This window comes from Suricata suricatta, chromosome 10 (genome assembly GCF_006229205.1).
Source record: "Suricata suricatta isolate VVHF042 chromosome 10, meerkat_22Aug2017_6uvM2_HiC, whole genome shotgun sequence".
Classification (NCBI taxonomy): domain Eukaryota; kingdom Metazoa; phylum Chordata; class Mammalia; order Carnivora; family Herpestidae; genus Suricata; species Suricata suricatta.
In genome coordinates, this window is record NC_043709.1 from 132344478 (window position 1) to 132370068 (window position 25591).

Below are 25591 nucleotides of genomic sequence, written 5' to 3' on the forward strand. Positions count from 1 at the left end.
TTCTGGACCCCACATGTGGAGTCCCAGCTGCACGGAGCCTGGACAGCAGCCTCTGAGGATGCCGCGAGAGCCGGGGTTCCGGACCCACCTGCCCCCGCACACGCGCAGACCCCACAGTCCAGCTTCCCGCCGACGGTCTGGCCGGGCGGTCGCGGCAGCTGGCGATGCTCCGGCCGTGGCGCACGTCGCAGGGGCCTCTGTGCCTGGAGCAGTAAGTTCTTCTCTGTGAGAGAAAGCACATGTTTTCACCTTCGGCACGCTGCCAAGATGACACTTTATTATAGGATTTATGAAGCTACAGTTTAGTAACTTGCAGGTTTTATTAAAATGAATCAAAAAAAGAAAGAAAAGAACAACACAATCCCATATCCCAGAACGTTCCAGACATTTTTAGTGCAAGAAATGGTGTTTCACGGAAGCACTTGTGAATTACCATGAATCCTAGCGAACAATGGAACCCCCTTAGAAGTGGTAAGAAAAAGAGAAACAGAGAGGCACACAGATGGTTTTTTTTAAAGGATTTTTATACTATATTAAAAAACCACAAAATAAAAAAGGGATCAGTCAACATGTGTCTCAGAAGTCCTTCCAAGAGTCTCTGTCCCCAGCAGCCCCCAGGCCGCCCGTGTCTTCTCCCCTCGGCTGGCAGCTCACTCCAGGATCGTCGGAGATGACTGTGCTCCAGTTCTTAAAATCAAACTTGTTCCGCCAAGTCCAAGACCCTGAACTTATCCAAATTGTAGAAACATGCTTTTACCACCCGTCCACCAAAATACCTCCCGTTCAGATCAACCACAGCTAAAAGACAAACAGAAAGACAGTCCGTTAGTACAGGCATCCTGCGAGACAGCAGAGGAACACGTTTTCATTTTAAGGATCAAGATCACAAATCGTTTTTATTCTTTACATTTGGCTATACAACTTACCTTTAATTGCTGATTCAACCCTCTCAAATTCTAAAAATATTCGTACTGCTTCATCATCAGGGGCACCAGGAATCTGGAAGAGAAATGAGAGTACGAGTCAGGTCATCAAGAGATGCAGCTGTATACCCGTTCTCGTCCTTGAATGACCTCTGCCAGAGCTCAGTGTTGCAATTACCACCTCATGTGGTGTCAAAGACTAAGGCAATAAGTCGGATTGTTCACCACGAAAAGCTGTCCGCGGCCTCCTTACGAGAGGCACCGTGGCCGGTGCGGAGGCCGTGCAGCTAACTACGCAGGCGGTCGTGGGCCTGGAGAGGTCCTGAGCCGGCTGCCGCCTGCGCGAACATCACTCAGCCCACAAACAGAACGAGAGACACAGAAGAGGGGCAGAAGTGAGGGCAGAACCAGAGGAGCAGCCCGGCGCTCCAAGAGCCCCTGCCACTGGTCAGAGTCCTCCGGCGGACTCACAACCCCGCACGACACGGCCGCCCCAGCCGGGGCCCCCACGAACCGCCAGCACCCCCAACCAGGCGGCTCTGGAGCCCTCCTCAGTCTCCCGGAAGCTGCGACCCTTTCCTGGGACCCAAACCCCATTCCCTCACTTGGGGCACAGCCCACATCTGAAACCGCCCACAAAGCTTGCTCTATTTTTTGTGATCGAATCCCTTTATCGACTCCTGTATTTATAGTGACTACTCCAGAGCCTAGCAACTGAGCACTCTATTTTTACACGGGCCTGTTTTGTTGTTTCCTCAACTGAACGTATCACCGGGCACAGAACATGTTTCCTGTCTCCCAAATGTTAAGTGGGAGGCACTAAAGATACACCTGCCAAATGAATGAAACCAAAGGCACGTCCAACCAACTGAACTGCTGAGCCCATGACAACCTATAATCGCCGAACTAAACCTCAGTCATAAAATGAAACATTTCTTTATCACATAAAATTCGCAGCCCTTATCTTTATGGTTAAAATGGCTGTAGCCAAGCAGAAGTGCAACCAACCAACACGTTACGTTTCTCACCACACATCTGGTCTGGTCTCTATTTAGATGCAGAAAATGTCTGATAATCTATCGGTTATAACTTGGGTTACAAACATCAAAAAACCGTCTTACTTCAAATATCACACATTTTCCAACTTTGCCATATTTTTCACACTCCTCCTTGGTTTCAGCCTCCAAGTCTTCATCTACCTCACCGGCACCAACCATGTTCTATGAACAAAAACAGAGTCAAGTATTAAGTATAATTCACAAACACAGGAGATGAGTAAGTAACTTGCTTTCATTATGGCAAATGTTCTCAATCCCAAATGACACAATGAAAACTTTCACCCTTACAGTACCCAAAAGTTGGTGTTTCTTAAAAAAATAAAAATAAAAATATGTATTTATAGTTTTTAACACACTGAATTAAAGCAAACTACAGGCACATGGCACTTAACAGAGTACAGACGGACGCTCTTCCTCTCCATTTACTCATTTAACTGAAAAATTGAGCTTATGTTCTCTTTTGACTGTTGGAAAACCATGTCCCGCTTGGACAGACGCCCAAGTTAAACATGGGTTACCCACCACCTGAGGCAAAGGGAAGGTTTTCAGGTGTGAACAATGTACAGAAGTACATGAATGCATTTGTGCTGTAAAAACAATAGGAGAAAGACAGCTTATGCGAAATACTAGGCGTCAAGACCCACCCGCCCACCCACCACGCTTCAGCCACAGGGGCACCGACCAGGCAGAATAGACTAAGTGGAACTAACAATTTCACGTATTTTAAAGCATCGCTCGCTGCAGTCTTAACACACCGGTCTTAGAGGGCTCTCTCCAGAAGGACTGTTTGCAAAACAAGTGTTTTCAGTTTTCTTTAACTGTCTCCCTACCAGTAGGGCTGAAAGAGCATGACACACGAGCGGGCTCAGGGCGGACAGCGCACAAAACCAAGGGAGGAAGGCAGGCTTCTTCAGCCCGCGCCTTACCCGCAGGAGGACCACTTTGGTAGGACACTTCAGTATTTCAGTTAACGGATTGGAATCCGACTTCTTGGACGCATCTGTAGCAAAACATTTAAGACGTAGGTGTGTTAGAGCATGGAGCCCGAGTTACGATGACTAATTTCGTGAGTACTTCCTGCTATGTATGTCCTCGGAATCATCTAGAAGCATCTGTGCCATCAGTTTCTGAGCAAAAACGCAGCCTGCTCTGGGATGAAAATCTCTGCTTGGCTTTGGTCGAGGCTTTTACTGCACTCCCTACAAGCCTTCAGCTTCCCTAATACCTGGACGTCGGCCTCGCTCCCTCCTCAGGGCCGGCACCGGACAGAGCAGCGGACCGCAGCCCTCCCAGTGCAGTGCAGCCAAGGTCCCCGGGCCAGGGGAACAGGGTCTGTCAGCTGGCCACACCCCCCAGGTCAGGGCGACTGCCAGTCTGGCCGGCCGGCCGCTCGCTAAGGCTGCGTAGAGACAGGGCCGCCACAAAAGCCGTCTTCCCTCTTAGGAAAGGGAGCTGGACTAAGACACTCATAATGAGCTGAATTCTATTTAAAACGTGGGCATGTTTGGCTCCTTCCAATATGCCCTCAGCACAGATTATAATAATCAAATGAAAATAAGCGAGTACACATCATCAACCAGCAGACTGTGAAATGACATTAATCTCACAGAGCAATCCATCTGTAAGAAAATTAGAAGTCACACTTACAGTGAAAGAACAGGAAAAGAAAAATACAGAGAACACTTTCAGGACGGAAACACCCCGATATGATCACCGGCATACCGTATGTGGCCGTCTCTCGTGCTCCGAAAGACGGATCTGTGATTTTACCAACTTAGCAAGGTCTCTGCCTGACAGGAACAGGAATGAAACCACTTCTTTGGTGCAGTTTGTTTTCTGCCAGAATCTCTGTCACCTTTTCTCCCAAGGACCTTCCTAGCCTAGTTTTGTCCTGAGCAAATAAAGATGAGCCCCGAGAGTCTCCATTTACACGACACACAGCGGGGATGCGTCGCACTCAGAAAGTCTCCTTTCCAGGGAGGCCAGTGAACGCGCGCCCAGCCGGAGGACACCCACCTTTCTCCGTGGCGTCGCCCACGATGATCTTGCCTCCCCGCTTGCTGGTCTTCTCCACCGACAGCGCCGTGCTCAGCCCTTGCTCGTGCTTGCCGAGACCCTGGCCTTCCCGGAAGCCGTACTTCTGCATGATTTTATGGGCTACTGTGCCACTGGGAGGGAGGAAAAGAGAAGGATCTCTTGGACTCGGTCACCGGCTACAGTACAAACCGATTTTATATCACAGCCGTCGCCTCCTAAAAAGAGATCAAGTGCACATTCCACATGGCTTCCACGTGGCACCTGAACGACCGGTAGGCCATTCAGTGGAAGCCGGGGACCGTTCAGGCTGAAAGAACCAGGAAAGCGAATGCTGAGGTCCTGCACATCCGGGGATTATCTGAGGCAAGGGAGCCACCGTTTCCGGCGAGGTTCTCCCGGCATCCCTGCTAGAAAACACTATCTCCTGTGCTCCACGCTCCGCAAGGCCATGCAGTTTACGGCCCTGGTTTAGGTACAAGTGTGCTTGTCAAAACACAAGGGTAAATTTCACATCATGAAGCGGACCACGTACATTTTTCTAAATAGTCGACAGAAGTTTCCAATGACACAGGAGTTCCAATGAACCAAAGGCCTCTTAGAGACCATGCACTCAGCGGACAGGAAGATAAAGATGCGAGGCGCAGACTAGCTGACCAACTTAAGGCTGACCAGGAGCGAAGCAACACACCGAGTCCGGAAATTCTTCCGTCGGTGCTAATGGGAAGTGAAATGGAGCCTACGACTCTCAGTCCCGGTCCAGCGCTCGCTCGCTCTGGGACTCAGGGGTCACTCTGCACTTGGAGGTGCCTCGGGGGCTCAAGGAGGTCCCCCGGCGACCACTGCTCCTGGGGCTGCATCACAGCACCGAGTCGAGTAAGGGCACACCTACAGCACCCACACATGCGCCCCCCACAATCCCATCGGAGCAGCTGCTCCCGGCGAGCGGGGAGGCTGCTGAGCGGCGCCACGTGCTGCCCTCCCCGGGCACAAGGCCTCGTCCCGGCTCAAGAAGGGATTCGGCAAGAAGTCCGCCTCTGTCACTGGCAGAAGACCCGGCTTCACGTGTGTCCCCCTCCAGCACACGCTCCGGGGCAGCCCGACAGACCCTCCCGCACGAGGGGAGGTGCGCTTCCTGAGCCCCTGAGAGGTGACCCCGTGACCCCAGAGCTGCACTGTGAACTGTATTCGTCTCCAAGTCATTTCCCAGCCACCGATTAGAGCACAGGAAACAGCCCCGGTCAAGGGGATGGATCCCACGGTCAGAGACTGAAAACCCTCGCGTCGGGCGTGACCCGCAGCGCCCGCACCGCCTGGTGGTCACCCCTCCGCGGGCTCGCAGAACCAGAGCGCATGCGCACAGGTGAGGGCACCCTGTCACCGCTGCTGTCCCGCAGCCGCGTCCCGACAAGGGACACAACGAGGCCTTCGAGGGGAGCTGCCTCACGGGACCGCTCCTCACGGGGGAGACACGGGGTGAACAAGACACTGGCCAAGTCCAGTGGGAGTTAGAAAAACAAACCCACAAGCCCTCAAGTCAACCTTAAAACTGAGTTTTATACGCCAGCAAACACACGTCTGGTTATAGTTAGGATGAGCAAGCGTTTTAAACCACAAGTGTAGAACCATGACCCTCCGGCAAGTGGCTCATTTTATCAGGAACGGTCGTTCGCCCTGTGGATGCGGCGGAAGTCGGCTCTGCCTCCCAGGGGCTACTCTGTTCGCAAACGTTCTGGAAATCCATGCAAACGACTATCAGAAAGCGCCCCCGCCTACGGACTAGGCCGTTCAGTGCGGCAGTCACTGCAAACCTGCTCGGGCAGGGCTGTGCGCCGCACGAAACGCCCCCCGACTCGGTGCAGACTCCGAAGAAGGACGCTGGGTGACGGGCACCAGGCGTCTCCCCACACACCCGAGAGCCCGCATCCTCCGGCGAGCGCTGCACCTCCCGGTCGGACCGACACCTCACCCGGGGCCTGTCCTCACGCGGAGCCTTACCCCATGTTGGCGAGGAAGGAGTTGCCGGGTCCGGGCGGAGACCTGGGCCGGTCCTGTTCCTCGTACACCGGGGGAGGGATGGCGGCCTTGGAGGCCTGGGAGCGCGGCCTCGAGTCCTCTTCGTAGGGGAAATCTCGGGGTACTGCCGGAGAAAAACAAAACCGGTTTACCGAAACACCAAGAAGTTATGAACTATACTAATATCGACCCGTTACCTACCGATCGATAAGGAGTAAGACAGGCCAAATCAGTCTTCTAGCCACAACATGACTCTCTGAAATCAGAGGCAGAACACGATGTTCCTGATTCCAGCTTTGCTCCTCTTGGTTTTACCCCAAGTGTCTTTTTTACATCCTACGGAAGCGTCGCTCTCCGGCCTTTAACGTGCTCTTAGATGACAGTTTGTGTCTGACGCTTTGAGCGTTTCTGCGTGTTCCAGGTGGACCCCACTGAACTTTCTTCTAAGCCCCAGAGCACTCCGCGTACCTGTCCTAAGACTCTAACCTTCCTACCTTCCTAACCTAGCCAACAATAAAGGTCTTTGAGATTCGGGCCTACATATCAAACCAGTGACTTTCCAATCCTAGCTACACGAGAGCCAACAAGGAGGCGCGAACAAATTTACATGCTTGGGCCCCCCTCCCGGAGACCAGCTTCAAACAGGGCATCTGGTTTGTCAGGTATTTTCACAGAGAAGGTATTCAACAGTGATTTCTGAATTCTCTTCCTTAAAAAGGTAACACAGATAGTGTATTTAAAAACACCAGGATGATTACATTTTCTGGTGATGGTTTAGAGCCGGTCCCACCCAGCAGGCAGGCACATGATCTAGATGCCATCTCGAAGTCCAATCCCAGGCCAACTATTCTAGAACACAGCACTAGGAGCAGACATAGTAAGTGGGTCTGTTTTGGCAATCTGAGTAAATATGCACAACATGTGAGGAAACAGACAGGAATCGCAGAAAAATCTAACCAAGGAAGCACTGCCACCTTGTGGACAGTCACGAACTTACCGGCCTCTAAACCACAGACTATGAGAACAGGACACTGAGCTACATGTATTTTAACCTAACCCCAAACTATGAAATGTGAAGAGAAAACAAACAAATTACTTAAAGGAAGAGCAAAGCATCTGTCTGCACAGAACACAAGCCTGGGCCCAGCATGAGAGCCGCGGCGGAGCAGAACGGCGGCCTCCCGGAGCGGCCAGAGGACAGGTGTTCAGGCCACGTCCCCCGACACTCCGGACGCCCGGCCGACTGAAGCTAAGCCTTCCCCTGACCGCGCCCGAGACCGAGGGGTTGGAATAAGAGAGCAAGAAACATACGTACACTCTTTGTCCTTCTCTACGAGGGAAGTGGGGGGTGCAATGGCCGCTCCGCCCATACCTGCAAGATATGAACCCACAGGTTACAAGAGGGAAGCGCAGACTCCTGGCCCTGACACGCCCGGCGCCGTCCTGGGCTCCTTCTGCGGGGAGGGGAGAAGGAAATCTAGGATCAGAAAAATGTATTAAATGGGCAAAACCCAGGCAGACAAAATCATTTTTTTCACAGCAGGCATTCAGGAACCCTCCCTAAAATGCATTTAGTAAACGAAGTTTAAGGTAAAGGACACAGCCCAGAGAAGCAGCAGTTACTCACAAGCCAGACACACAGCTGCTGAGACCGCTGCAGCGAAGCATTCCTGTGCACGTGGGTCATTTAGGGCCAACAAACGGCTGAGGGAGGAGTCACTACTTGTCCTTGGGGGACGAGAGAGGGAGCGGAGTTCACGGGCGGAGGCGGAACACGCAGCTCCCCCTCTCAGCACAGCCCTGTGCCCTCCAGGGTGCCGACCACTGGGGCCAGACCCTACTTGGAAATGCGGGCACCTGGCCGTTCTGGACGGCGGCAGACACCACGGACCAATCCCGGGCTCTGTGTGCTCTCTAGCAACCAAGTGGGGACCACGAAGGAAGACACAAGGAGGGTTTCGTTCGACAGAAGCCCTCAGAGATGGATCACGAATTAATTGCCAATGATATGATCACAACAATAAAATGCGAATTAAAAACAGACTACAAAACACGCTGCACCAGCACGTAACGCTTCACAAAAGAAATCCCTCTATGGAGAGTGTATGTGCGTCCCAATAGCATGTCTGGGCCTCACAAAATACTCCTGGAGAAACGTGAACCTGAATTAAACTCTGTCCATTTCTTCCGAAATACCCATTACTCTTTTTTTTTTTTTTTTGTCACCAAGCCCTAAGTGATGTATTGAGTGATTCTGAAAAAATGAGCTGAGTTCAGTATAAAAAATGCAGGGTGACTACTAGAAACCCGCTACTGATCTGGTTAAAATGTGAACGTCAATCTGTCAGCAGCAGCAGCGTGAAGAATGGCTAGCACGCCATCATGTTCCTAATACTGGATTGTACAGCTCTTGCTAATGTTCAAAAAATAGCGCCCTAACATAGAAGCACAGCTCCTTGTCCGGCGGGCGGCCAGTGTGTAAGCTGGGAAGAGGAGACCAATAAATATTCAACCTACACACGGACCCTAAACAAGGTAGTGAAAACCGAACGTTTGCTAGTGAGTCTGGTCATGGGTACGGGATGCGTGACCGACGCCTGACACTCGGGGCGGACGCAGACGTCGGCGCCACCCCCGCCGGAGGACCAGCGCGGCGGGCCGGGCGCGGCCACCTCTGTTTCAGGCGCACAGCACGAGGACTGGCACCTGTGCCACTGTGAACGGAGCACCACAGCGAGTCTGCGTCCCACCATCACGCACAGTCACACGCTTTCTCTCGTAATGAGCACTGTTAAGATCTACTCTCTCAGCAACCCTACATTATGCAATATGACTTCATTACCTGCAGCGACACTGCACATGACGTCCCCGGGACTTCTTCATGTTACACCTGAGGTCCGTACCTTTCGACCCTTTCATCCATTTTGCAAACTGTGCCCCCCCAATCTGCTCTCCGTGAACCTGGATTTTTGTTACTGTTTAATAAGCATCCTATAAATTCATATCTGCATCGAAAGATTAAAATTCTAAATTAACTTGTTCTTTTCCAACTCAGTTAGTATTCTAAAGTTTGAATTAAACTCTGCAGCAGCCTTGGCTGTACACTGGGGAAGACCAGGCTTGCCCCACTGCTGGCCGTAAAACGGAGTTCATGCGCGTGAAAATACACTGCAGCTTCAGGACAGCGGCCCGCAGGCCGAACGTTAGGGGGACCGTGTCATAATGGAGGATTCGGGCAGAGAGGACGGGCCTGGGTTATGTGAATGCCTGTGGGCCTCAGTGTCCTCGCCGTTAGAAGGGGGAAATCGAGCTGTGAGATGCAGATGATCTACGGAAGTGCTTCCGAGAGTGCCCGGTGTCTAGCAGACAAGTAGAAGATTTAAATTTCTCACTTAAAAATAACTAACTAAATCTCAACCCGTCAACCAAACCAAGGAAATGGCAGCCAGCACCACATGACGAAGCCCCCCCTCTCAAGGACGGGCTCATCGAGTGAGCGCTCAGAGAGCACAGCAGCGACAGAGTGCGACTCCGCCTGTGACCTTCAAGGCGGAAGGGGCCCGGGAACTCCCTGGCTTGTCCCGGCTCCCTGCTCTCCGCGCGCCACCGAAAGAAACCACGTCCAGAGACGCTAAGGGATCTCCTCAAATCCACTCCTGCTGGTGGCGAGTGTTCCGAAGGAGGGCCTGGACTCTGGCGCTGTGCAGACGTGCTGCAGGTAAGGACACGGAGCGTGCACGGCAGCTGCCCCGAGCACCCCGTCAACAAATGTCGGAAAGGGACCGGGAAGCTCACAGGAGGACATGTGACAACAGGATGTAGGTTAAACTGTGATGCAAACACGATTCCTGGGATTCCAGAGAAAACTGCCCAAATCAATGTCAATTTAACTCTCAAACTGAATATAAAAATCAAATAGCAGAACTTCACTGTGTTTGAAACAACATTTATAATTCATGACTTACTTCTTTTCCTCCTCTCTCGCTCATAATCTTCATCTTCATCAGAATCTGGATCCGGTCGCCTTGAAAACCCACTAGCTTCATGTCTGTCCTTACGCCTCCTGTGACAACAAAGGAACCAAGTGCTCATCACAAACAAACCAATTTTTTATTTCTTAAAAACACACTTATTTATTTTAAGAGGGAGTGTGCACATGCACGCACAAGCGGGGCAGGGGCAGGAAGAGAGGGAGGGACAATCCCAAGCAGATTCCACTATGTCCGTGCAACGGTCCAACCGTGAGATCAAGACCTGGGCTGAAATCAAGAAAGGCTCCGAGCCACCCACGTGCGCCCAGACAAACCAACTTAGGATGTGAACCCATGGACGTCACCTTGACTTGCTCTTGTCTAGAAAATACTCCAATCCTCTTTCCCATTGAACTGTTAATGGGGGGTGGAGGGGCATATGTACAAAAAACTCCTTGAAGACTAAAGTAGCAAAAGTTAAGTGGAAAAACTCAAAAGACAAACTGAACAAATTTAACAGGCATATGAATACAATAGTAGGAAGGAAAAAGTTTCCTTGATATTTACCTCTCTCAATTTTAAAGCATTATCAACATAGGTAATACTTAAAAAATTTTGATTCTCTAGAACATACTTTCACTTCATGAAATGATTCAATAAATACTGTGAAAAAGTAAATTAATATTTTATATATAACTTTGGAATAATTAATATTCAATATTTTAAAACAAGAAACACAAATGGGACGCCTGGGGGGCTCAGTCGCTGAAGCACCCGACTTCGGCTCAGGTCACGACCTCACGGTTTGTGAGATCGGGCTCGGCGCTGACAGCCCAGAGCCTGGAGCCTGCTTCCAATTCTGTGTCTCCTCTCTCTGTCCCTCCCTTGCTTGCACTCTGTCCCTCTCTCTCAAATATAAACAAACATTAAAAAAAACAAAGAAATACAAAAAATCCTTTCTACCCTTACCTTTAAAAAATATAAATAAAAGATGCATTTTCAAAATTCCACCTGACTCAAAATTAAAGTTAAGAATAACATTTTAAGCATTTTATTTTTTAAAGTAAGCCCTACTGCCCAAAGTGGGGCTTGAACTCATGACCTCAAGATCAAGAGTCACAAAATCTACTTACCAAGCCCAGCCACGTTCCCCAAATATTTCAATAGATATTTTAGATAGTTAAGATCCTACTACACTCATAGCATAAGAAAAAATAATCCTTTATTCAACATCAGGCTTTTAGGTCACTTTTCTAACAACTCCCACAAAACGTAGACCTAGGTTTTCTGCATGTAGACAGGAAGTTTTCTCGGGCACCCGCGGGGCGGGTGGCCTGGCTCTAGACCACCACAATACAGCGAATATGGCAACAAAGGGAATCGAATGACATTTTTGGTCTCCAAGTGCACAGAAAAGTTATGTTCATGCTACGCTGCGGCTGTTTAGCGTGCGACAGCATTATGCCTAAAAAAACCAACGTGCGCATCTTAATTAAAAACACTTTATTGCTAAAAGATGCTAGCCATCCTCTGAGCTTTCAGCGAGTCATAATCTCTGATCACAGATATGGTAACGAAAAAGCCTGAAAACCTGGGAGCATTACCAGTAACACGGAGACACGGGCGCAGGTGCTGTGAGAAAAACCGTGGGACAGACCCGCCCGACACGGAGCTCCCACGATCACCTCTGACCTGCAGACCCGCATCTGCCGAGGGGCGCCTGCACACACTCTTAAAACAGACTCCTCCTGAGGACTGCTCAGGTCAACCAGGAAAACCAGCACTACGGTTCATGCATTTCATGCATTAATATCCCAACGAAAACACTCTCAAACCCAAACGAAGCCTTACTTTTCTCTCTCTTCTATTTCTTTCTGTCTCTCCAGCTCCCGCTGCCTCTGCCGCTCCTCTCTTTGGCGCTTCACGACTTTCTCGTAGTCGTTAGGAAACATGGGATCATATTCATCCGCTAAAGGAATCAGAACTTCTCCCGCCGAAAATCCACTGGGAACGGGGTCCTGAGGAAGGTAAGAATGGCAGACCGCGCATCATCCTCGGGTTTTAGAATTTCACACACAGAAGGAAGGTCAAGGAATGTGAGCACCAGAAGGGGCCCCGCAGACCCCCTCTGCCTCGCTGGTCTCAGGGCTGAGGACACCAGGGCCTCCGGGGGGTGGGAGGTGTCGCGGCCGCAGGCCTCGCTGAGCAGCGGCAGGAGAGTCTCACCTCTCGGTTTACTGTCCACTCCACAAGTGACCTATGACATTTTCCTGGAATCTTCGACAAGCTGCTGCTGCCCACAATTTCAAGCACTGGATCTGACTATTTACAACACACAGCGAATACTTCTGTTTCAAAATGTCTCTATGAAAACTTAAAAAAAACCAATCTGTGGATAACAATCATTCTTGTGGTCATTTAACACACCAACTTTATACTCTGTACCATGGACACATGAGATGTGAAGCCTTCACAAAGAGGAAGCACCCTCTGGGCCTTTCTGGAACCCTCTGGAACCCTCTGGCACCCACGCCCCTTCCAGGCGGGCTGCGCTTCGGGACCTGGGTCTCGTGCAGGTGGACAGAACTCCTAGCACATCGTCAGTTCTTTCAAGTCCACTAAGACCAGGTTCAGAGAATTAACACTTCACATTTCTCTTCTGTACAGCAAGAAACGGGGGCTACTCTTCGAGAGAAAAGAGGCAGCCTTAAAGAAACCCGAGAAACGAAAGGTAGCCAGAGCGCGCTGGCCTGAGGACGCGTGATCAGAACTGGGGCCCTGCCTGAGGCGGGGGGCCCTTAAGTGCCCCGCCTCCCCGAGCACTGCACTGTCCTGTTGGCTCTCAGCATTTACTGCCTGTGACGGGCCGGGACCCTGAGCAAGCACCGGGCTCTCTGAGGCCACTGTGCGCCTCCTTCCAGAAGTCCACTGCCTCACACTGGCACAGGCCGGACACTTGCTTGTAGAACGGATTTTGGATCTGAACACAAACCGATGGGATACAGACAGCGTCCGTGCAGTATCAACGGATCTAAAGCCCACAATTCCTGTAGGACACCCTTCAGTCTGATGTTCTGCGTCGTTAAAGAAACATTTTAGTGCTTCCTCATAATGAAGAATCAGGAAATGTTATTTATGATCCAACGGATGTAAGAAATCAGAAAAAAAGGTATAAGCAGCTCCCAGGCCTGATCACCGGGAAGTTCACAAAAATCTGTTTAAGGCAAGGTTTACGAAGGGGAGTTATACTTGTACTCACATATATGGCATTTTAGAAACACAAAGACACGTGCCCAAGACTTGCTCTCCGTTATTACTGAGACTGGAGAGAAGCCATCCAGCAGCCGCTGGATTTACCGAACACCGTTACCGTGGTTCCGGACAGGGCAGACGGTCAACGACAAGGTTAGTTCTCTGTCATTTCAAAATCTGAAAGCAAGTAACTGTTCTATACACACCCTGCTATGTTGGGCATCACTCTCTAAACACACTAAGAATAAAGCAGTCTGTTCCGTTTTAAACAATTAAAGTGCTAATCCGTCAATGGTGGGGAGGGTGGGAAAAACTGACACGCTCCTACGTCGTAGGTGATGCTGAAGACTCAACAGTAACAGGAGACAACGAGCGAGCTTTTTGTTAGATGTAGTGAGGAGAAATTAGGTGGATAATTTGTGAGCAAAACAACATTAAGTGACTAGGAATCTCCAGAGACCTCTCCGCCAGGCACACTTTCCTCCCTGACAGACTATCAGCCGCAGGACCAACACCAGTTCTTCTGGCCAAGAAACCTCAGGACAAAAGCAAATTAGGGGACATTCCCGCCCAGAAGAGTTCCGGCTGAAACTAAAGAAGAGGGGCGGGCGGCTGGCCCGGTGTCGCAGCTCGATCTGGGTTCTAACGGGAGTGGGGGCGGGAGGCGGACGGGGCACCTTGCTAAAAAAATAGCAGGAACAGCATTTTCCGTTCATTAACCTTTTGGTCCCTTTTCACCAAGCAACTGGTGTGCATGGTGTTTAGACTGCTGCAGTCACATTACCTGACTGCCATCGGCAGGATAAATATTGGGGGGAGGGAGGGAGAGAGCACGCACACACACACAAACGGGGGAGCAGGAGAGGGAGACAGAGTCCGGAGCAGGCTGCAGCTTAGCACAGAGCCGGGCAGGGGCCTCAATCTTGTGACCATGATCACGACCTGAGCTAAAACCAAGAGTCAGACACTCAACTGACTGAGCCACCCGGGAGCCCCGAGAGTGGGTGTAATTTTAACTATAGTTTACACTGAATTTATTTACCCTTCATTTTGTATACTCTGAACTATGACTCTGAATTATCCTTTTTCAGATCTTCCTCACCATCCCATATTATAGAGGTGACTGTGTCTGTTTCTTTGTTTTTAAGATTATGTAAAATCACTGGGGTGGCAGAATTTAACCCTCTCCTCTATTTTAATCCACAGTTAAGACAACAAGCACCAACATTCCTTGTAACCGCAGAAGTTAGAAAAACGCACGACTCCAGCACTCAGTGAGCTAAATAAGCCAGAGGACACCCACCAGAGGAAACACAGTGAAGCCACTGAAATGCCTGTGCGGCCCGACACTTTCTAGCACAGATGGACGGTCACCGTATAGAACATGAGAAAAGCAAGTCAGGAGGCAGAGAATGGAGAGATATTCTAAAATAGGAAGTTTGTAACTTCTGGAGGCTAGAATTGAAGTCACTTGGTTTTCTTCCTGCGTATTTCGAGTTTCTGATTCTTCTGTAATGCATTACATTTTAGATCATGCTCAAGTTCAGCTGAAAACGACACGGGCGAGCCTGCAAGGAGCCCCGGAGGAGCCTGAGCCCCGAGGACGCGAGCGGGGGGCCGGGGGCGGCTCACCTTCAGGCCGGCCGCCACGTGCGGGGGGGTGTCCGCGATCTGCCGGTCGTCAGAGGAGCCGCCTCGCTTCAGGTCGATCACGGGGGCGAGGACCGTACTCTGCTTTGTTCTCTGGCTCTAAAATCATCGAGAAACAAAACAGGTGCACTGAGGCTTCAGATTAAACTCCATACTATTTATAACAAAGCTGTTCGGTCTCTGGAACAAACCTTTCAGATATGAGAACAACACCCTTAAAACAACAGCCTTCTAACTCATGATTATTACCACAAACTTCTTGTGGTCTTTCTTATAACAACACAAATCCCCTCTATTTTTATAAAAGGGTTACAGGAAGCTTGGTCTCTTATCTACATTTGCATGTCAAATGATACAGGAGAAAAGCTCTACACCGACTCTCCCTCTGGCCACAGGAGGGCAAACCTAAAAGCGCACATCACACTTGGACGAGTGTGACTCTCTCACAAGGAAAAGGTATGCTTTTGGATTCTGAGCAAAAGGGACTGTGGTTTAGGGGCTTTTCTCTCCTAGTAGAATCTAAAATCCTGCTTCTTTTAATATAAATCCACAGGAAGAGAATTTTGAAAGAGAACAGTCCTCACTCGTGTCCCGTCCCCCATTACTGTGTTACCGTATTCTCTGTCTTCTGGGCCGGACCCCGGGAAGGGAAGTGGAGCCCCACACTTCCCCCCCTCTTCCGCTCTCCTAAAATCACAGATGCTCTTACATGGTGAGCACCGCACTATTACCACACCTAAACATCAACAATCCCTCATACCATGTCCTAGCCAACTCAATTCAGATTTTCCAAGCTGGCTCCTACAATGACTCTTAGCTGATTTTAGGGGCGCCTGGGCAGCTTAGTCAATGGCGCATCCAACTCTTTTTTTTTTTTTAAGATTTATTTTTGAGAGAACGAGAGCAGGAAAGGGGCACAGAGGATCTGAAGCAGGCTCTGTGCCGACAGCAGAGCCTGAAGCAGGGCTCAAACTCACAGACCGTGAGATCATGACCCGAGCCAAAGTCAGACACTAAACCAGCTGAGCCACCCAGGTGACCCAAACATCTGACTCTTGATTTCATTTCAGCTCATGATCCCCAGGTCGTAAGATGGAGCCTGAGGAGGGCTCTGAGCTGAGCATGGAGCCTGCGTAAGGTTCTCTCTCCCTCCATCTCTCTCCCCGACTCACATGCTGTCTCTCCTCTGTCCCTCTGTCCTGCTCTCTAATAAACAAACAGCTGATATTATTCTGAGCGAGGATCAGACCGACGTTTGTCCACAAGCCATCTGACGTCCACCTCTCCGTGGAGAGCAGGCTCTGCTCCCTGCTATGTCCTCGTTACAAGCAGCGGGGCCTCTGTCTCCTCCCCTTTGCCCGACACCTGTAAACGGCTGCACATTCTGGACCGTCTGAGACCTTCCTGGTGCTCTAGTTCCCTCATTCCTCGCTGCCCTGTGGCTCCTGAGAACGAACACTTCACGGCTGATGAGGTGCGCCTCCCCTGCCACCGGCCTGCAGGCTGGTAGTGGTGCCAACGCCAGATGGCATGGCGGGGACCCTCTGATCCTGCGGTCACAAAGGCTTAATTCCCCCTTTGCAATTGAAAAGTGTTACATGTTTTCACTGTTATTACCACAAAAGGCTCAAAACAAACCACCATTTCTCTTGAATTTAACACTGCTTATCATTTTAAGCAAACAAATTTGATGTAATCACTAGGCACACACTCCACCAGGTGAGTATCAAAGTTTAAAGGGCAACGGGGGAGGTGATCAGAAGCCGCTCTCTTTCCATTATTAACTGTTTCTACTCAGTGTAGATTAAAAAAATTTTTTTTTTAACATTTATTTATTTTGGAGAGACAGAGACAGATCACGAGCAGGGGAGGAGCAGAGAGAGAGGGACAACAGAACCAAAGCAGGCTCCAGGCTCTGAGCTGCCAGCACAGAGCCCGACGCCGGGCTTGAACCCACGAACTGTGAGATCATGACCTGAGCCGAAGTCAGACGCCGACCTTACTGAGCCCCCCGGGCGGCCCAGTGTATATTTTTAAGTGGAGACAGAGGAAAGCACAGCTCCATCTTTCAGTTGTAGGTAAAATTTTCTCTGCCAAATACCCTTAAACATTCAGTTAGGCCAACCCAGTGCTGAGTAATTAATTAGTTAATTAGAGCTAAGAGAAGTGAAAAACAAACAACTAACTTTACATAGCAATCTCAAAAGACATTAGAAAGTGAGCAGAAATGGTTTCACAGGCTACTTTCTATTTTGAACTATCATTTAAAAATCTTTTCAAAATCTCAGGAGATTTGCTAGTAGCTCAAATTATTCTATTGGGGAAGTGAAAACCTGATAAGCATAAATTAAATAAACTAAAGCAGATCCTAAAGAGAATATCCAAGAGTCTAGACTTCAAAATAAAAAACCAGAATTCCTCACTCATCAGCATCTCACGCTTTACTTTTCACGTAAGTAAAGTAAGGGTACAGAAAAATCAGTACGTGATGAATGGATTTCATTTAACTTAACATATTTTTTTAAAGGATCTATTTTCCCAATCCTATTTTATATAAGCCAGTTTTTAACCTATAGTTTATAAACATGCACAGACTGGACAGAAAAAGTGACCCCGAGGACACAGGGCAGGAAGAAAGAAATTAGCTAGGATTTTTGAAACTTGGCTGAAAGTAATCCACAAAGCTGACAATATTTACACTGGGAACTAAGGAAGGAGCCCCCTTTTTAGTCAGTGTATATCTAGTACGTTTTGACGTCTGCTCTTCTATTTTGCTATCTTTCATTAACCTAAAACTGTCCGCTAATTATGTCCACTTAAAGTCTAACTGGATTTCTGTTACTGAGCAGGGGACAGCTCCATAGAACCACAGCCATTTTACAAAAGGGACCACCAGCCCTGGAGAACAGTGCAGGAAACAGATCCGCACTGGAATAGAAGATCTTATCTCCAGACCTGGTGCGCAAAGCAAAAGTTACATGAAACTCAAAAAGATTTAAAAGAATTAACCAATTTTCAAAAATTAAAACTTGTTTTGCTGATTTTCCTTTCATGCGAGATGAAAGCTTGTTTTAAAAAACAAAATTCTGTCTCTTTAAAAACACTGGCATAAAGGGGTGCTGGGGGGCTCAGTCGGTTGAGCATCCCGACTACGGCTCAGGTCATGTGATCTCACAGCTGTGGGTTCGAGCCCTGCGTGGGGCTCTGCGCTGACAGCTCCGAGCCTGGAGCCTGCTTCCAATTCTGTGTCTCCCTCTCACTCTGCTCCTCCCCTGCTCAGGTTACACCTCTCTCAAAAATAAACATTAAAAAAAAAAAACTGGCATAAAAATTTAAATCTGGTCATGATGAATTTGAAAAAGACAAAAACCCTGATTAACAGAACTGACAAAACAAATTAAAATTTTCGGACAATGTTGCTTTACCTGTGGGTACCCTAATCCTAAAACCTTTTATAATGCAGAGAGAGCAAATGTGAGCACTTCAATAGGACTACCTATTGAATAGGCAGTAAAAGAAAAAATGTTTACTATGTAAAATTCAAACACAAAATGAAAGAGAACAAAGAGATGAGAATCCCTAAATCTCTAAGACAAGCTCTAACGGCTCTGAGGTTGTGGGCGATTCTGTTTCGTGGGAGCTCCTACCTCCACTTCCCCACAATGGATCATTTTAAAGCAAATCCCATAAATTCACAGCACATTTTATCAGTTAATATTTCAATATATCTCTAAGGCAGGTTTTCTTCTTTTTTCATTACAGCTTCCCCCTCAAAGAACCTTTTAATATATTTTTTCCCGCCCACACAATTTTCACCCCACAGATATATTACATGTTTTTTAACTTTTTTTATGGCTTTTATTTATCTTGGAGAGACAGAGGCAGTACAAGCAGGGGAGGGGCAGAGAGAGAGGGAGACACAGAATCTGAAGCAGGCTCCAGGCTCTTAGCAAGCTGTCAGCACAGAGCCCGACACGGGACTCGAACCCACTAACCATGAGATCATGACCTGAGCCGAAGCTGGATACTTAACCGACTGAGCCACCCAGGCGCCCCTATATTACATGTTTCTGAACTTTATGTGTTTTCTGTGCTCTGCACATAAAAAGAGGAAAATTTTTGCCCATTAGGACAAAATTCGCCCCGTTTTGGGGACAGAACTTTCACTGGGGGATACACTCTACAACGTAAGGCCCCCTACAACGATGAGCAAACCATTATACCATTCTCACTCCTAAGTAACATTTCAGGTCGAATGTCCAGGGACAAGTATGGTCTCGGCGTCTTACGCGTTGTTCAGTCTCCCAGATGCGGCCAGCGCCCCGTGCACAGGACGTGGAAGCAGCCGAGCGCCCAGAACCACCGCGAGCCCTCGCTGACGCACACAGAGGGTTAGTTCCTGCAGCGCCTCGTCCTCTACGAGCTGCTTCCAAACCACCCACGACAGCCAGCAGTGCCACCTGGAAGTGCAGACGCCCAGGCCCCAGCCCAGGAACACATTTTAACCCAATTCTCAGCCCATCTTAGACACACTGAGGTCTGAAAACCAGTGTCCCTGCTGGAGACGGAGGGTCTTGCTTTTCTTCATTCCAATTTCCTGCGGCTCAGGGGAAGCACAATGACCCTGAACTCCTTCTCTCTCTCCAGCCAGGGCCTCTCCCCGTACAAATCTGACAGAAAGGTAGAAGAGCAGGCTAAAACCAAACGACCTTAACCCCAAGGAGGACCCCGCCAGGCCCGCTTGTGCCCTCACCCCGGGCTCGTCTCACCTTGGCTTGTGTGAGGGCCGCCTTCTTCACCTGAAGCTGAGACTGCAGGAGTTTGAAGTTTTTGGACCAGCCTTCTGTTTTTGAGTCACTGGTCTCTACTCCCAGGTCATCATACAGGGACATCTTTCCAGTTTAATGCTGAAAGGCAAGGGGCATGGGGTTTAAAGAATGCAAAATAGAGTAAAGATCTCACATCTTCTCACGTTAAAATAACTCAGTATCACAGAATCTTAGAAGTAAAAGGTATTCGAAGAGATGATCTAGTCCAGGAACCTCTAGCAACAGAAGCCATGATGGCCGACTGCCATGGATCAGTGTCCTGATAGACAAAGCAATACCCACACGCTATTTTACAAGTAAACTTGTAGAGGTAGTTTTCCTCCTTGTAAGACCATGTGGGCAAGTAATTCTTGAGTGAAATCATTCTGTTCTATTGCATTTAATAAGTATTAGTTGTAATTACATATTGTCAATTATATCTATCCAATTTTTTAAAATTCCTGGTCTCAACAGCAGAAAGTAAAAGTTTATAACAGCACATTACCAAGTTGACTTAGCACTGTTAGCTACCTTTTATAGAGAAGAAATCTAGACATATGCCTAGAAATAAGAAAGAAATAGAACAGAAATGATCTCACGGATGCTGTAGTTTCATAACTATGACTCAATGTTGAAGGGAGTTGAGTTAGATCATACCATTCTACCAAGTAGAAATTTGTGATCTCTAATAACACTGATCGCATAATCGATAATGCACACGTAAATGGTCAATACATAATATTCTTGCAGAATGGAGGAATACAAGATAACAACAAAAACAAGCACCATTTCACGCTTCGTAAGGCTATTCAAGGCCAGGGCGCGGTATCTGCTGTTGAAGCCTCACCTGGCACAGACCTGGGACTTAGGGAGATAAGTCTGCCCAAGGGCAAGCCGGGAAGATCCACTCCAAACCCAGTAATATGAACACCACGGCTCTTGCCACTAAATCCCTATGGCCACCTTTAAATTTAAATATAACCCCAACATTCTGGGTGAAACCACAACTCAATCCACTTCTCAAAATAAGAATTCAATCTCTTTCTCGCAAAGGGAGAAAAAAAAAAAAAGTGAAATCCCAAAATTGCAAATAAACAGCGTAGGTATTTTCTGACTCATGGGCACATTCCAAAAATCTGTCAGTTGCCAGGTCCAGACAGCATTTTGCCATAGAAACCGTGTTAAACAAATCCTGTTTCGCCTGTGTCTCTCAGGAAGAGAAAGTAACGCAAACACAGACAAGGAAAATATTTAATCCCCCCCCCCTCCCCCCGGCAACAATGTCTGACTCAGGGCAAAAGTTTCTCTCTGGTCTATGCTCACTTCTCCTCCCTTCTAAGACCCTGCAACGGCCAGAGGCTGGCTGACCTCGGTTCCCCTGGGCGGGGACCGCCGTGACTCCCCCAGCAGGGTGACCCGGCACCAGGCAGAGCTGCGCTGGGCCTGGAAGTCATTGCCCATTTAACAATTGCTGCTTCTTAGTTTCTTCTCGTCTTTCCTCGGAGCCCGCAGATTCCCTAATAGCCCTCGGGTTTGATTTCTAAATGAAAGGCCCCCAAGGTAGAACAGAAGCAGGGGGAATAAAAGCACAGCTCAGGGTACCCGCGGCCGGCTCTGTTACTAAATCACCTAAACCTGGAGGAATGCTAGCATGTTCTCCCCGTAAGGCCTCCGTGACAACTCACGGGCTCGGCTGACGGTGCGAACAAAGAATTTCCTAGACAGCATAACCGACAGGGTAGTGAATGCCCACTGCCTGCAGTGCCCGACAAAGTGAACGTTTTACTTGGGAGCTTGGCAACCCAGTGTCACACTGAGCTTGAGTCACTGAGGCGAGAAAGAAGCAAGGAAACCCCCAGCGTCCACTTCAGCAGCCGCTTAGTCCACACTCTCCGAAACGCCACGGAAACCCAGACAGAGTGCGTCGAGGTCACTGCACCCCAGACTACGATCACGCCTGAGCCAGGGCTGAACAGAAGTCAGGCCAAGTGCACAGCTAATACTGCACGTGCAACCCCCTCCTGGCCCATCTTGTCAGAAATCCCTGGCCAATGACCATGGCCCAGAAGGAACGCCCAGGGACCCAAGAGCCTCAGAGGCCTTCACGCACTGTCCTCAAGGCTTCGCATCTTGGAAGCTAATCGTCCTTATCCAAATCCCCCTTAAACTTCATATCGAATCTGACAAACTCAGAGCAACAGCAAAGAAAAGCAGTGCTGGAAGTCCAGCTTAGTCCCGGGTCCTCACACTACTTGGAAGACCAGGCCCCTCTCACCTGTTTGGGCTTCTTCATTCAACCAGCATCCAAACCAAAGCCTAGTTACACCCTGGGTTCATTTGTTTTACGTTTCTGTATTCTCATAAAGGCAAGGGAAGGCTAACACGTTCTGGGAAACAAATATAAACAATGGAGCTTTCTAAGGAATTGTAAACAAAGATAAATCAAAATTAGCTTGCACCCCAACTCTACGTCTCCCAGCACCTCCTCCTAAGAAACTTGAGAACCTCATCAAAAATAGAATTTACGAATATATTTGTGCCAAGGGGCACAGGTTAGGTACATGCCCACTGAACCATGAAGGGAGAAGATTAGTTTATCTGTTTTTGTATCTCCAATTTCTGGCACAGGGTAGGAATTTAACAAACACTTGCTGAGATGTCAATAATTAAGTCCGCTTAGCCCCACGCATCAACAGTGAAACTGCACAAGGCCGACAGGTCCCACCAGAAAGTGAAAGGCAGGGAAGAGGTTCTGGAGCTGGGACGTGCACGAAGTGGGGTGCGTAAACTGGTTAAATCCCCAAGCTCCGCGATCCATACATTTACCACCATTACCAACACAAAACGAAAGTCTAGGTAAGGGCAGGGAGGAGCAGCCCTGGGGAGGTGGGGGGAGGTGACAGGCTGCCGGCTAATTAGCTCTAGGTCATCTCCCTACTGGGAAGAGTAAACTTTTAATAGAAATGGTTCCCAAATTTGGGGGTTAAAAAACAAACAGCAGAGAGGATCTCTCTCTAGCAGAGCGCTTCCATCTAAGAATCCAGCATTTAACAGACTTCACTGCTGAATTAGAGGCCCCACGGGGACCTGCTTCCTCGATCCCACGTGGGAACTGAGGGTGGCCTGCGGACCATTCCGTGTGATTTGCCTCACTCTGCAAGCTTCGAAAGCCACATTTAAACTTGTATCTGTTCTCAAAACACACTTGAAACACTGGAAACGGAGGTCGTCTGGGCAGCACCTGCCCGTCTTCTGTAAGGGGCTGGTCACACCCGGAGGGCCTCCTCCGCTCGCCTCACTCGGACCGCACTTCAAGTTCACGGACCCGGCCCATCACAGCACCTGCCCGCTCGGCATCCACCCACGCACGCACGGCCCGCTGGTCACTACTGTGACGCTACAAGCACCAGCGAACCAACCACGCAGAACGAGTCAGAATCTGGAGGAGAAACCACACGCAACCCCGAAGGCCCATCCCACCCAAGCGGTGTCCCCAGCCCAGGACCCTCACCCCGTTCCCCTTACTCCCTACTCCCCTTTCAGACACGTGATTTGCGAGGTTCACTGCACCTATTCCCGGCCCCCGAGTGCCGGCCGTGGGCACCGCCCCTACAGTGACCCCGCCGGTCCCTCGTCATCCCCCGCAGTCGCTGCAGAGGGCGCCGGGGCAGGAGCGTGACACGGCGGAGATGCTCCGCGGCCACGGCCGGAGGCCCCATCACGCAGCACAAGCCGCCGGGGTCTATCGCTCGGCTGTGCCGTAAGCACAAACACGTCACTTTGAGAACTTCTCCCAAGTACCTACTTCGTCTTTCCGGGACTCCACACTCCGATCAACACACGGCTCGTACGTGCTCCGTTCTCTTCCTTGAGAAGACAGTGCGCGAACCCGGCTCTCCAGACTTGTCACAGCCCCAGCGACGCTGGCAGAGCCCACTTTACAAGGACAACCAGTAGAAGAACATAGGAGGCCGCCTCTGGAAGCAGCCCCACCCCCACCCCCGCTCCAGTGCATCTCAGAAGCCTCCAGTGACTACCACCCCCACACCGTGTCTCCCGGACACACGCGGGGACGCGTCATGCCGCCGCCAGGAGCCCCTAAAGGTGGAAGATCTGTTTTCGTCTTCGTCTCCGTGCCTCCAGCTTAGCACCACGCTTTGAACACTGTAAGCGCTTCCTAAGTGTCCTCCACACGTAGGAAGCGCGTGGATGGGAAATCACAGGCGGAAACAAGGCCTGCAGACCCGCCTCGGAAGGACACACCTCACGGTGAGCCGCACCTGACCCCAAGCGTGGTGCGTTTTGAACTGTGAGCTGTCACAGTGGGAGAAGAACTACCACCACACAACTGAGTCAAGGTCTGAGTTCTGAGCGCTTAAACAAGCAGCAAGATAAGAGACTATTTTCTCGCTAAATAGATCCTCAAGAATCACACAGCAAAGCCCGAGCCCACAGGAAGGGTACGCAGGCAGAAGGGGGGAAGATGGAAACACAGGAGGGGCAGGGCGCGTTGCGTCCACCCAAAGTACAGGAAATAGGTAACAAAGGGCATCTGCCTCGTATAAAATTAACAGTGACTTTTTAAGACGACGAAAACCCCTTTGGCAGCCCCCTGGTCACCTCTGGCCCTAGGCAGGGGTGGGCTGCAGCAAGGCCCTGAGAGTCTTTGAACAAAACAGCCCTCCACACTACAGAAGACTCGCGGGATGTCGACCCCCCATCACCTGTGCCCTGAGGGCAATTTAAACAAACCCGGTAGAAACAAACCCACTTTTTGCAGTTCCATTTGGGAACACAGTAACGATTCTCCCCAAACTCCTAATTCGCACCGAGGTTGGCTTCGGTGTCAACCCCGCACTCAGCAGAGCCTTTCACTATTAACTCCCCTGTTACACCTCCTTATGGTCTCATGTACTCACAGCCCACCAGCTCTAGGCCGCACGGCCATGCGGCACATTCCCTAATAAGATTCTACAACACACCCTCTGCTTAAGTTACTCACTGCCCCCTACTCCCGAGATCGCCCCATTATTATAGTCGAAACAGCTGTGATCTTCATGACCTGGAAATGTGGAAATTGAGTCACACTCTATAAACTCTACCTGTTGCCAGGAGACAGTGCTCCTCGGAGTACGTGCACAATTTCGCCCTTTTCCAGAACATTCTATCTTCCGTCCATTTGCTTGGCTCTACCAAGAAGTACCTTCAACGTCTCTCCTTTACTGACTTCTCAGAGAACGTTCCGGATCTCACCGGACGGCCCACTCCTCCAAACTCTCTCCCGACTTTACCTGCAGCTTCCGGCACGCACTACGGTGCTGCAGCCGTGCACACTTACTTCCTCTGCAGGGAACCCTTCCCCCATCTTGCACATCGAACAAACACCCTCGGGGCTCCGTTATAAGCGTTGCTCCCATTTGTCCCCACTCCGGTCCTCTGGACCAAGCCAGGCTTCGGTTTTGAGGCTCGTTCCCCTAGAGACCAAACTCCCCGAGAGTAGGGACCGAGGCTCATTTATCTTGCACCTGCTGTTCAGGACACGCGGTCGGGGCACGGGGAAACGCTCAGAGAAAACGCCGGGTGACCGCACATCCGAGCTAAACCCCGCTTTTAAAGCCCGGGGAGCGAGGTAACGCCGGAGTCGGGTCTTCCGTCAGCTGGCTCGGGACACCTCGGCCTTCGGGAAGCGTCCGCCTCCGGAGCTCCCCGGAATCCCTCCTCTCCGCTGCCCGAGGCCCTAGAGAGGTCCAAGTGCGCTGGGCCACCGGGGACACAAGCCTGGCTACCGGGGCCTAGGGACCGAGCAACTTTTCCAAAACACGGGTAAACCCCAGAGCGTCCGCGCGTCCCAGGGACGGAAGGGCACGGACGGGAAAGGG

The 25591-nt window shown here is 50.0% G+C and overlaps 1 protein-coding gene across 1 annotated transcript; it reads right to left on the reverse strand.

Annotated features, from left to right (window-relative positions):
• Window positions 1–255: 255 nt before the first annotated feature.
• Window positions 256–25497, reverse strand: RBM17 (RNA binding motif protein 17). Its single transcript, XM_029953570.1, has 12 exons — window positions 24815–25497; window positions 19674–19811; window positions 14887–15003; window positions 11854–12020; window positions 9997–10094; window positions 7347–7403; window positions 6014–6155; window positions 3998–4149; window positions 2908–2981; window positions 2045–2143; window positions 927–999; window positions 256–798 (listed from the first exon to the last, which is right to left on the reverse strand). The coding sequence occupies exons 2-12, from the start codon at window positions 19794–19796 to the stop codon at window positions 695–697; spliced, it is 1206 nt and encodes a 401-aa protein (XP_029809430.1). The 5' UTR covers window positions 19797–19811; window positions 24815–25497; the 3' UTR covers window positions 256–694.
• Window positions 25498–25591: the final 94 nt, after the last annotated feature.

Coding starts and splice junctions, on each gene's coding strand:
- RBM17 (XM_029953570.1), bottom strand. CDS start 19,796: ATGTCCCTGTATGATGACCTGGGAGTAGAGACCAGTGACTCAAAAACA. Junction 6,156..7,346: donor CGTAGAGAAGGACAAAGAGT/GTACGTATGTTT, acceptor TTTCTCCGGCAG/TACCCCGAGATTTCCCCTAC. Junction 1,000..2,044: donor GAAAATGTGTGATATTTGAA/GTAAGACGGTTT, acceptor TTTCTCTTCCAG/ATTCCTGGTGCCCCTGATGA.